Source organism: Malus domestica, chromosome 04, assembly GCF_042453785.1.
Source record: "Malus domestica chromosome 04, GDT2T_hap1".
Taxonomy (NCBI): Eukaryota; Viridiplantae; Streptophyta; class Magnoliopsida; order Rosales; family Rosaceae; genus Malus; species Malus domestica.
Window position 1 is genome coordinate 6,397,510 of NC_091664.1, and position 13,162 is coordinate 6,410,671.

At 40.3% G+C, this 13,162-nt stretch overlaps 1 protein-coding gene across 1 annotated transcript; it reads right to left on the bottom strand.

Moving 5' to 3' along the window:
• Window positions 1–1,356: 1,356 nt before the first annotated feature.
• On the bottom strand, window positions 1,357–3,797 carry LOC103419221 (disease resistance protein Roq1-like). Its single transcript, XM_070819943.1, has 3 exons — window positions 3,209–3,797; window positions 2,002–3,106; window positions 1,357–1,901 (listed from the first exon to the last, which is right to left on the bottom strand). The coding sequence occupies exons 1-3, from the start codon at window positions 3,724–3,726 to the stop codon at window positions 1,524–1,526; spliced, it is 2,001 nt and encodes a 666-aa protein (XP_070676044.1). The 5' UTR covers window positions 3,727–3,797; the 3' UTR covers window positions 1,357–1,523.
• Between the last annotated feature and the right edge of the window lie 9,365 nt (window positions 3,798–13,162).

Genomic DNA, 13,162 nt, shown 5'->3' on the forward strand with positions numbered 1-13,162 from the left:
TTCGGTAATAATCATGTAACCAAAGAACTATTATATATATGTTGTTGGAAAAAATTAGTATTTTGGTTTATTTGAATGTTTTGTTTTTTAGGCTTAGCCCGTTAGCATTAGGGTTTTGATTTCTTACCTTTTAGGATTAGGATTAGTTTATTATAAATAACATACTTGTTATTTAGTCGAAAACAAGTTAGTCACGATGTAGTCTCTTGAGATTTTGTAGCCATTTCGGTATTCTTGTTTGTTTAATAATATTTTTATTATTTTGTAATCTTGTTCGTTGCACACTCTGATTTTCAACTTATGTATGTGTGTGTGTGTGTCTATATATATATATATATATATATATATATATATATAGAGAGAGAGAGAGAGAGAGAGAGAGAGAGAGAGAGAGAGAGAGAGTACCTTGTTCTGAGTGGCAAATTTTAGAATCCTTGAGAGTATTGTATTAGTCCAGCCTTCATCTTGAACCAATGCAATGCAATTCCGGCAAGTGAAACTAAAATCATACAAATTGGTGAATCTGCTGCTCAACTTGGATGTATCTGACAAACTTCGTAAGGAAGTACAATCGTCTACATCTACATGCAATTTGCCATTAGATGGAAGAGGTGGCAATTTTTGAAGGCTTTTGCAGCTCGACAGACCAAGATAATAAAGCTTAGAAAGGCATCTAATGCTTTCAGGTAGACTGACGAAATTATTTTCACCAAGATCCAATTTTTCCAAAAAGGACAAGCAACCAATATCATCGGGGATATCCCCTTCACAGAGTTTACAATCTGTTAGATTTATGGTCCTCAAAGTGCATAAACGATTTAGATAAGAAAACATCAAACCCCAACAAGGAGGAGGACCAGGAGCACTCTTTCCAAGTCCTAATATGCGGAGAAGGCCCCACTTGTCCCTTGCTTTAGCATACGATCTGCATAATAGTAGTTGTTTGAGATTTTTCATCCCCATAAGCGGCTCTGTCAAAGTGGCTTCCAATCCAAGAGCCTCTAAGTGATCCATGTCTCCTGGAAGTTTGTGGATTTTTGAGCACTTTCCCACATAGAGGCGTCTAAGAGACTTCAAATTACAAATAGCCTCTGGAAGGTTCAAGAGATTTTTGCAATTAAATAGATTCAAATCCTTAAGGCCAACCAAATGTTCAATTGATGATGGCATTTTCTCAATTGCAGTCCCGCTTAAGCGAAGCTTGGATAAGTTCTTCATCTGCTTCCCAAATTCTGGAATCTTTTTCACATTTGAGCAGCCACTAAGATATAAGGATTCCAGAGAATCCATTTCAACCTCACTTGGGAGGCTCTTAATGCTTTCACACCATGCAAGGTCTAGAACTTTAAGTTTTTTAAGGACTGCAATAGAGGGGTGTATCTCAACTAAATTCTTACATTCAAAAAGATTCAACTCTACAAGTTTTGGAACACCACTGAAATCTGGGGTACTGATCAAATTTTTGGAGAAGCCAAGATTGATATATTTCAAGTTGGGCAAGTCCTGTACAACACCGATAAGGTTTAGATCCTATACTTAGCTTTTACAACCTTAAAGTTTATCCAAAATAATAAATAAATGATTATTTTATAATTTATATAGCATTTATTCAATATTACTCTTACCAATTTTCCCTTCCAAAGCCGAACAAGTTTGCTCTTTCGCATCGCAAGTTGAGTAAGCAAATGCGGGTGAAAGCTGGTTGGAAGAAACTTGGAAGGATAGAAACTCCAGTTTATAATTCTCAAGGAACATGGAAGAAATTTAGGACCTGAAGAAATGATCAAATTATTGAATTCCAGAAACCTCAGTTCATGCATATTAGAGAAGGCTTCCGAATTCCAGTGCACCTCTTTTGATTCGGGTAACCGTAAGACTATGCCTTCAATAGCACGTGTCCCCTAATAACCAAGAAGGTAGGAAACGTCAATTTCACATACTAATATTATGTTAATAGAAATCATATCCTTTTTTGAACTTGGTATTTACATAATTTCTTACCGTATTGGTCATGAATACATGAAAAATGTCATTGGGAATCCACAACCTACTACGTAGACCAGGCTCTTCAGACTCTTGACGAACAATTGTCCATGCCATTTGTTGTATCAAATCATGCATCCCTATCATGTTTCCGTAATCATTGTATAGAAGAGATCTCTCAATTAGCAAATCTATTAGAATACAACTAGAAATTCCAAAAGAATTGTCTAGTACTTGAATTACTTGCTTTGTGTACTTCCCTTTGTGGAAACATGCAACATCAAGGAAAATTCTCTTCTCCATCAACCGGAGTCCATCATAACTAACTTTGAGCGAATAAAAAATTGTTTGATTGGGAATTTTATGTAGATTATCCAACTCACTATTCCATGCATCTCGCCCTCTCGTATACAAAAAAGACCCTAAAACTTTAAGAACTAATGGAAGTCCTCTGGCATAGTTTAGGAAACGCTCAGAGAGTTCCAAAAAGTCTTCCTCGGGTTGGTCTTTTTTGAAGGCATTCAAGCTAAAGAGCTCAAGAGCTTCTCCATAATTCAATCCCTCAACCTTATATGATGTTGCTATACCATTCTGGACGAGCAGACCTTCATTTCTTGTTGTAATGATAATTCTACTCCCCATACCAAACCAACTTTGATTCCCAGCCAGTACTTCTAGTTGGTTTAATTCATCCACATCATCAAGTACGAGAAGAACCTTCTTATTGCACAAGCACTTCTTACTGTAAATTCTTCCCCACTCTTCATCCCAAATTTCTTCAATCTTTTCCTTCAAGATTGGGAAAAGAAGTTGTTTTTGAAGGCCAACAACAGTATGATCTCTTGCACAAACCTCTCTAACATTGGCAAGAAAACAGTGAACTTCAAAACGATGGAAGATTTTGTCAAAAACTAGCTTAGCAAGGGTTGTCTTGCCTATGCCACCCATCCCAGTTATCCCAATAAAGTGAACATCATTTGCATCAAGAGCTAATAGCATAGTTAGTTGCTCGAGCGCGGAATCAATTCCGACTAACTTCTGTGAGGAATCTGACAAAGTGATTGTAGCTTGCACCTTCCTCCACACACATTTGGCGATGTCATCAATCAGCTCTCTTTCACACCTGCAAAGAAGAAAAATAGAATAACAAAAAAGAGAACATAAGTAAGCAATCAAGTATGGATGACTATATTAAGACATGGGCAAGTTGTTCATGCTTGCTTACTTAAAATTCTTCAAATCCCACCCAGAAATTTTCGACACTGTTTTTAAAGCAGCTTTCCACTGAGTCACCTTCATTTTGTCTTCAGTGCTAGTCAACTTTCCTTCATGCTTGGCGAAGGCTTCGGCAAATCTCCCCCTCTGATTTCCTACGTCAGAGGGATCCACACCATAAAAGACTGGGAGAATTGAGTTCCTGGCTTCCATGCACTGAATAATGTTTGTAAGCTCAGTCAAGCACCATTTGGAAGAAGCATAGTTTGGCGAGAGAACAACAATTGCAGTATGTGATTCTTTGATCGCACTCGGGAGCTCCAGAGGAATACTTGTTCCACCTGCAAGCTCTCGGTCGTCCATGAAAGTCATAATTCCTTGGCACTTGCACAATTCGTGGTATAGATGGGAGACAAAACCCTTGCGGGTGTCTACACCTCTGAAACTCAGAAACACGTCGTACTTCCATTGAGGAGCTGATTCAGATGAAAGAAGAGATACAGAGGCCCTTTGCGTGCTCAACGCCATTGCAAAGTGGCTCCTCACAATCTGAGAGGAATGGTAATTGTCAGCAGAAAACCACTCACACCAAAGTAGGAACGGATGATGAAAGAGGGTTTATCTTCTTTTTTTTTTGTCTCTTTCGCCAATGGTCTTCGTTCTCTCTATTTAATTATTTGGATGATCAAACAATATTTAAGTATTATATTACATTATCAAGACATTAAAACAGGAAAGTGATCATCTCCAAATCTCTTCCACCAAGATCACTGGCTCATTTGATCTAGGCATTTCAAATATCATCCAACGGCTCATTTATTTTGATTCCTTAAAAATTGTGATAAATTTTTGTTGTTGGATGGAATTTGAAAGGCTCAGATCACTTGATCCAGTGACTTTGATGGAAGAAATCCGGAGATGATCTCTTTACATTAAAGTAAACAAAAGATTAACTATTTGATCATTGAGAACTAAAGCATCTCAGCACGTGAAAGGAGACTTGACTTCATAAGTTGACAATTAAAACTGGAAAAATAATGAAAAGACAAAAGTTGACAATTAAAAACGTGTGAAATGAGACTTAACTTAATAGCTATGAAATTTCAGGAAAGCATAATCTCAACGCCTTGCAAAAATTCTTGAGAAACTGAAGTATAGTTTGAATAAAATTTCAAGGAAGCTCACTCTTAATGCGTTGTGAAAAATCTTTTGAAGTAACAAAAATAATTAAATAATCATGTAACAAGTGCATGTTCGTGAATGGAAGTCCAGATATATATTGAAGCATACTCGAATACTTTCTGAATAAACCAGACAAAATTGCAGGCATCATCCGTATACCAAGAACCATCATCCGAAGATTCACAATTCTCATCAAATAGTTTAACTGAGACATGTGCTGATACTTTTGGTGCAGTCATATATAAAGGGTGAAATGTCGATTTAATTCCTAAACTATCACTTTAGTTAAACTCAAAAACACGTCATATTAAATTGAGGAGTTGATTCAGATGAAAGAAAAGATGCAGATGCCCTTTGCGTGCTCAACGCCATTGCAAAGTGGTTCCTCACAATCTGAGAGGAATGGTAATTGTGGGCAGAATATCACTCACACCAAAGTAGGAACAGATGATGAAGAGAGGTTTTATTTTTTAATTTTTTATAATTTTTAATTTTGGTCTCTTTCGTCAATGGTCTTTGTTCTCTCTCGTTAATTATTTGGATGATCAAACAATATTTAATTATATTAAGTTACATTATCAAGACGTTAACGTAAACAAAAGATTAATTATTTGATCATTGAGAACTAAAGCATCTCACCAACTCTAAATAAATAAATACACAGTTGTATGTGGAGCCAAAACAAAGAACTGGAAAAAATATGGGAGGACAAAACTTCACGACTAAAAACATGTGAAATGAGACTTGACTTAATGGTTACGAAATTTCAGGAAAGCACACTTTCAATGTGTTGTGAAAATTCTCGAGAAATTAAAGTATAGTTTGAATGAAATTTCAAGGGAGCTCACGCTCGACGTGTTGTGAGGAGTCTTTCTAAGTAACAAAAATAATTAAATAGTCATGTAACAAGTGCATGTTCGTGAATGAAAGTCCAGGTATAAGTTGAAGCATACTCTTAAATTTTTCGAATAAAGCAGACAAAATTGCAAGCATCATCCGTATACCAAGAACCATCATCGGAAGATTCACAATTCCAAGGTTGTAAAAGACGCTAGACGCTAATTGGGCGATGGACTGGGACCTAGCGCCTAGGCGATTAGGCGGACTAGGTGGATTTATGTAAATCTATTATATTTCACGTAAATAAGTGTCAGTTTATACTTAAAATATAAACAATTTCATTATAAATTACAAAATAAAATTATATTTATATACAGGCCCTTTAAAAAAAATAATGGGGACACCCTATTGACCATTAGATTTGGCTTTAATGAAATTATGTGGTTGAGATTAAATCACAGGCCACAGAATTTCATTAAAGCCAAATCTAACGGTCAAGAAGGTGTCCCTATTTTTTTTGAAAAATGGGAATCCGTTCCCTTAAAGGCTTCAGATATATATATATATATATATATATATGAAAACATACGGAACAAACATATAATATGTGTTCATTTAAGTTTACAACAAGTCTTTTGCAATTTATTGAAAAAAATCAAATGCAAAATGAAAATGATCTATTTTTTGTCTAAATGAGTTGCAACCTAGGCGGGTGCCTAAGCGGTCTAGGAGGGCGCCTTAGCAGGTGTAGGTACCATTTCTTAATTCTCAAACACCTAGGCATGAGGTTGTGACTAGCTGCTTAGTCCCTAGGTGGGGCCTAAATGGAGCTAGGCAAAGATTTTTAAAACAGTGCACAATTCTCATCTGCTTAGTCCCTAGGTGGGGCCTAAATGGAGCTAGGCAAAGATTTTTAAAACAGTGCACAATTCTCATCAAATAGTTTAACTGAGACTTATGCTAATACTTTTGGTGCAGTCATATATAAGAAATGTTTCGACTCCTTCATGCTGTAGCAAAATTCTCACGACAAATATAACCAATTTGAGTTCCCACAGTCCATAAAGAAAGCAAATATCTCAAATAAAAAGCAACTAAGCAACCTATTTTGAATCCATTAACCGGAGTGTTTGATGATAGAACGTTCCACTTATGGGTATGTGTATACCCGTTTATGCAATTACGCAATAGACAAACGGTTATACGAGGTAAGAGCTTAAATGGTTATGAATAAATAACTGCAGTTACTCTCCCGCCATAACCACTGCTCATCTATACCTTATAATTTGATGAGTAATTTTAAGAGAGTGTAACTTTTTTTTCCCCACCATTTTTAAACATGTAGAGAAACATCAAGGTGATGGAAGGCAATCATTGAAGATGGGTGGTGGCTTGCTGCTGCTTTCTCTAAAGGAAAAAGCAAGGGGACTACATTTAGTAGATCACTTCTAAACTACCTCTTTAATAGAAGTGGACTATATGTCTATTAGAGAGGTGTTTAGATGCGGTTTACCAAATGGGATCTCTTTAGTATCACTAATCTCAAAAGTTAACACTAGAGGTGTATTGTTCTTGTTGAGTCATTACAAATTATTATATTCAAAGGGTGTTGTTTGTACCATACTTGACCAATCCCGAAACTATTGAGCACCAGTCAACGTTATACCATCAAGGACCCAGAAGAGTTTCCCTCCAACCAGAAGGCCAATCACAGCGCGACACGTGTCGACATCAGAAGCCAATCATAGCGCGACACGTGTCAACATCAGAAGCCAATCACAACACGACATGTGTCAATGTCAGAATGAAACTAGAAACTCTCTTCTATAAATAGAGATCATTCTCTCACAATATTTCCTAATGTCATTTGTACTAAATCATTCACTAGTACTCACTAAAGGAGAGCTTGAACCTATGTATGTGTAAACCCTTCACAATTAATGAGAACTCCTCTACTCCGTGGACGTAGCCAATCTGGGTGAACCACGTACATCTTGTGTTTGCTTCCCTGTCCCTATCCATTTACATACTTATCCACATTAGTGACTGGAGCAATCTAACGAAGGTCACAAACTTAACACTTTCTATTGTACCAAAGTCCTCATTGATTTTGTGCATCAACATTTGGCGCCGTCTATGGGAACGACACTTATTCCCACTCTTTTCAGCTTTGTTAAGCTAGTTTCCACCATTCGTACACTCTCTTTTGACCAGGCATCCTTTTCCAACATTGGGAGCGAAGGAAGCCACAGTACACCGAATGACACCCTTCTTGCACCTGGTGTGAAGCAACGAAAGAAGGAACAAAAGAAGTTTGCTCTTCAGGCTAAAGTCGATGAGCTGGAAGCTCAGAACAACAAGATAGCGATGAAGAATGAGATCCTCCAAGAGTAGTATGAGAAGGTCTTCAAGATTCTCCACGAGGTTAGATATACTAAAACACACTAGCTTATCACCCCTGTGGAAGTCAACCATCAACTGGGTGCCCCCCAACACGGAGGGTCATTTGCCCTCGACATGGGTATTCATGTTGAGGAGCGAGCTACTCATCGAAATGTCGACCAACATAAGACTTCTCTCAACCCAGCTGCTTCGACCCGAAGCAGAATGAGTGGAGGAAGACACCTCCTTACGAAAGGAATGAAAGGATCGAAAGCCGTCTTTCGTGACTGTTGAGACTTCCTAAAGCAACGTCGAGACAATACCATCTATGTAAGCTCGAAGATCAATGACCCAAGGGTCTTTGAAAGACTCGGTCCCCTTCCATGTCCCAGGCTGGCTACCAATTTGGGGAAGGGGCAACAAGTCCTAGAGAAACATGAAGGTATAGGGGACTCAGAGATGTTCCGACAGACATACCTTGGAAGTCAGTACGGCGAGTCCAAGGAAAAATCACATGCTCTTGATCAAACCTTCCTACTTCCAATAGGAGATGGAGATTTACGAAAGAAAGCTCCAACGGTACATGACTCTACTTAGGACCCTCTTGTCTTACAGCTTCTTAAGGAAGTAAACAAGCTGAAGGCCAAACAACAAGCTGAGATACGTGATTGGAACCAACCTAGGCCTGGCTGTCTTACAAGGAGAATTCTCGACACCTCCCTCTAAGGAAAGACAAAGCAGAAGCTTGGCTTGCAACTCTATACTGGAAAGGAGGACCCGATTGAACACCTTAACCTCTTTGAGTCCACCATGGTATACCAACGAAGAGCGATGTCTTCTTTTCCCTTCCACCCTCTCTGGCAGAGCTCTAAACTGGTATTGTCGTCTTCCACCTGAGACGGTAGACTCATTTGAGGAATTGAGAAAACTGTTTGTTTCTCAACACATTTTCCAGACCGATCGCTTGCACTCTGCGGATGACTTGTACACCATACGCCAGAAGCCAGACTAGTCATTACGTACGTATGCTAGCCGCTTCAGCCATGAGTATTCCCGTTGTGCCAAGACAAACGACAAGACTGTCCTCAAAGCCTTCACGGTAGGCCTACGTGACTGTTTCTTTAAGTACTTGATCAATGCCAACACTTGGAAGACTTACTCTGAGGTGATGGCGCATGCTTATAACCATTCATCTTCCGAGGCAAGGACATACCAAGAGAAACCCCCAACAACCATCCCCTATCAGCAAGTGGGAAGTGGAAACCAGACCCATCCAAATGAGAAGACCTCAACCTTCTTTCACGGCAGCTGTGCCTCCCCCTGCCTTACTTGATACTTTGCCAAGTCAACAGACATATCAATCTCAGGGCAAAAGGAAAGATTTCCATCCTCACTAGTCTCATTTTAGTAAAAGGAGCAAGGGACACTACCGCGATAATCAAGGGTATCGCCACGATAATCTTCGATCCCAGGCAGTCAACACAGTGGGTCAAGCACGTGTTTGGACAGGCCCTACCCCGAGGTATAAGGCATACACACCTTTGAACGCCACATGTGTGGCCATTTACCCTAGCATATCACACCTGATACCGAAGCCAAAGCCGAGGCACCCGGATTACAAGCCCACGAAGAACACGGGCACGTTTTGCTGCTACCATGAGCATAACGGCCATGACAGCGAGAAGTGTATCACCCTTCGTGATCATATTGAAACTTTGGCACGTGAAGGAAAAATTGATCAATTCCTCCTTCACCCTCCAAAGGGTAACCGTAACCAACGCCAGGTGAATGTGATATATTCCATAAGTGGTGGCACACCCATATCTAAATCTTCCAACAAGGCTATGAAAAACAGTGAACGAGCTTTAAGGCCTGACCACCAAGTGTTTCACGTGGAAGACATCAGGGGAGGCAAGTATTAAAAGCCTAACTGGGATCCAATATGTTTCTACTTTGAGGAAGAAAGAGGTATCATCTACCATCACAACGACCCATTGATCGTGGAAGCTCACATAGCTAACCTTGAAGTACGACGAATCTTGGTAGACACGGGGGCTTCGGTTAATATTATGTTTGCTGAAGCTTTCAGGGCACTTAATATAGCTGAACACTTGCTCGATCGTTCGATTTCTCCTTTGATAAGCTTCTCCGGTGATATCGTACAACCTTTAAGGAGCATACACTTACCTTTCACCATTGGTACAGGCCCTTACACAGTTACCATTACCACTAACTTCCTGGTGGTTGATTGCCCAACGGCATACAATGTCATCTTAGGACGCACAGGCATCAATGATCTCAAGGCCATGGTATCTACACATATGTTGTTGATGAAATTTCCAACCCCCTATGGCAATGGTTACATTAGAGGAGATCAACTTAGTGCACGATCATGTTACAACACTTCGATCAAGCAACAACACCTGCCTGTGCCCAAGGAAACCCTTTCTATACACGACCAAGTCATAAAGACCAGCCTAGACTAAGCCAACTTGAATCTTCACATTGGCAACACTCAACCCGACGATCCTCGAGACGATTCTTTCACCCAGCAAGCACAACATGATGAAGAGTTGGAGAAGGTTTCTATCTCAAAAGATTATCCATAACGCATGGTGAAGATTGGCACCACCTTGTCACCACCCATTCGGTTGGCATTGATCTCTTTTTTGTAAGAGAATAATGAGGTCTTCGCTTGGTCATACGAGGACATGCCAGACATCTCTCCCAATATCATATGTCATCGCTTGAGTATTGACCCTAAGACCAAGTCGGTGAGACAGAAGCGAAGATCTTATAACGTTGAACGATACGAAACAATGAAGGCAGAAGTTGAAAAACTTAAAGGCATAGGCTTCGTCCGTGAAGTCAATTATCCAACGTGGGTAGCGAATGTGTTCCTTGTTAAGAAGAATCCGACCAAGGAAAGTCTCTTGCTCCAAAACTTCGCCCTTACTTCCAAGCACACTTCATCATCGTGCTTACCAATCATCCTCTTCGACAGATACTCCAAAGTCCTGACACTTCAGGACGAATGATAAAATGGGCGATAACATTGGGTGAGTTTGACATCTTCTACCAACCAAAGCAAGCTGAGAAGGCCCAAACAGTGGCAGACTTCATCGCCGACTTCACATATCCTATTGACATTGTTTCTACGCCTAAAGAAATGGTTTCATTACCCTCGGAAGCTCAAAAATAGAACCAACAACCCCAACATGAAGTATATATGTTGATGGCTCGTCCAACCAACAAGGTTGTGGAGCAGGACTAGTCCTTACGACCCCTGACAAAGTGGCGATGGAGTATGCTATTCGTTTCAAATTCAAGGCGTCAAACAATGAGGCTGAATATGAAGCCCTCTTAGCAGGCTTACATTTGGCCAAACACCTTGGGGTTAAACGAATTGATATCTTCAGTGACTCCCAATTGGTTGTTAACCAAGTCACCAACAACTTTGACGCTAAAGAGCTCCATGGCAGCATATCTGGCACAAACACAATTGTTGCTCAAGCACTTCCACTACCAGATCACCCAAATTAATCGAGCAGCAAACAGTCATGCAGATGCTTTGGCTCGCCTCGCCTCAGCGGTGGAAGACAAGTTTGGGAGAAAAATTTAGGTCGAATTGTTGGCAGCACTAAGCACCATGGTTGCGGAAGTGTGCAACTTACAGCAGGGGGATAGTTGGATTACCTCGATTTATAGATTTTTTGCTCATGACACCCTTCCAAATGACAAAGTGCAAGCTAAGCAGATTCGATACAAGGCTACCCGTTACTTGATCATTAATGACCAACTTTACAAGCGGGGTTTTAACCTACCATACCTAAGATGCCTTACACCCGCAGAGGTGGAAACTATCCTTCGGGAAATACATGAAGGAGTCTACGAAGATCATGTTGGATCTCGATCCCTAGTACACAAGGCTTTTCACCAAGGATATTACTGGCCAACACTCCACCAAGATGCCATCAGAATATCCCGCTCATGTGATAAGTGTCAACGCTACGCAACTATTCCTCACTCCCTCCTGAGCCGCTCACTCCTATGATTAGCCATTGGCCCTTGGCCCAATGGGAACTTAATTTGATTGGCCCAATGCCTGCAGGGAAGGGCAAGGTTCGCTATGCAATTGTTGCAGTTGACTACTTCACAAAGTGGGCCGAAGTAGAACCTTTGGCAACCATTATTGAGGCAAAAATAGAAGACTTCATATGGAAGAACATCCTTTGTAGATTCGGCATTCCCAATGCGATAGTCACTGACAACGGGCTACAGTTCGATAACAATAAGTTCAGGATGTTCTACTCTAAGTTCAACATCAACTTATGTTTTGCCTCCCCAACTTATCCCCAGTCTAATGGACAAGTTGAAGCCATCAACAAAATAATCAAGCGAACTTTGAAAACCAGCTTGGACGAGGCTAAAGGTTGTTGGCCAAAATTTGTACCCCAAGTTCTTTGGTCATACCGCACTTCGTATCAGACATCAACAGGAGAAACCCCATTCTCACTTACCTTTGGTACAGAGGCAGTTGTCCTAGTTGAGCTTGAGCAAGCAACGTTCCGAGTCCAGAACTACGTGCAAAGCGAAAATGACAAACAACTTACCTTCAACTTAGATCTAGTCGAGGAACATAGAAACCAGGCTCACTTGAGAAATGTCACCTACAAGCAGCGCATCTCCAACTACTATGATTCAAGGGTCAAACCTCGTTATTTCAAAGTGGGGGACTGGGTATTGAAGAAAACATTTCTCTGCGACAGAGTCCCGATTAAAGGAACACTTAGTCCAAACTGGGATGGACCGTTTGAAGTTGTTGGCATCAGTCGCCTTGGCTCCTACAAGCTAAGAAGCTCCGATGGCAAGACCCTTGGCCATCCATGGAACGCTGATCACTTGAAGTACTATTACAAGTAAAGTCACATTGTACAAGTGTTAAGCTTCAGCTGTTCGGTATCCTATGTAACGAAGACTATTTGGCATGAATTCAATAAAAAGGTGATTTAGACAACTTGGTCCTAATCCTCTTACATTCCTAGTAATGAAACACTAGGGTTCAAAGTTTCAACATGAATGCTTCCAACATGAAACAAAGTCTATGTTAACAAGACTATATAAATATACGAACAGCTTCACAGTATATTCGTTCAATCATACATTCCAACACATTCATACATAAGCCAACTGTGCTTCGAAAGGGTTCAACATACTTTGTGTCATTCGACACTTGCTACAATGTGCCTCGACATCTTGCCTTTATTCTCACCAACCAGATGATGAAATGTGAAGAAGGAACTCATCTTCATGCCACCAACCAGGTGATGAAATGTACAACCTGTACTCTCGGTGATGAAATGTACAACCCGTACTCTTCTTCATGCCACCAACCAGGTGATGAAATGTACAACCCGTACTCTAATATAATTTGGTAACTTGCCACTCATGCCACCAACCAGGTGAAGAATGAACTCATCTTCATGCCACCAACCAGGTGATGAAATGTACAACCCGCACTCTCCTTTATGCCACCAACCAGGTGATGAAATGTACAACC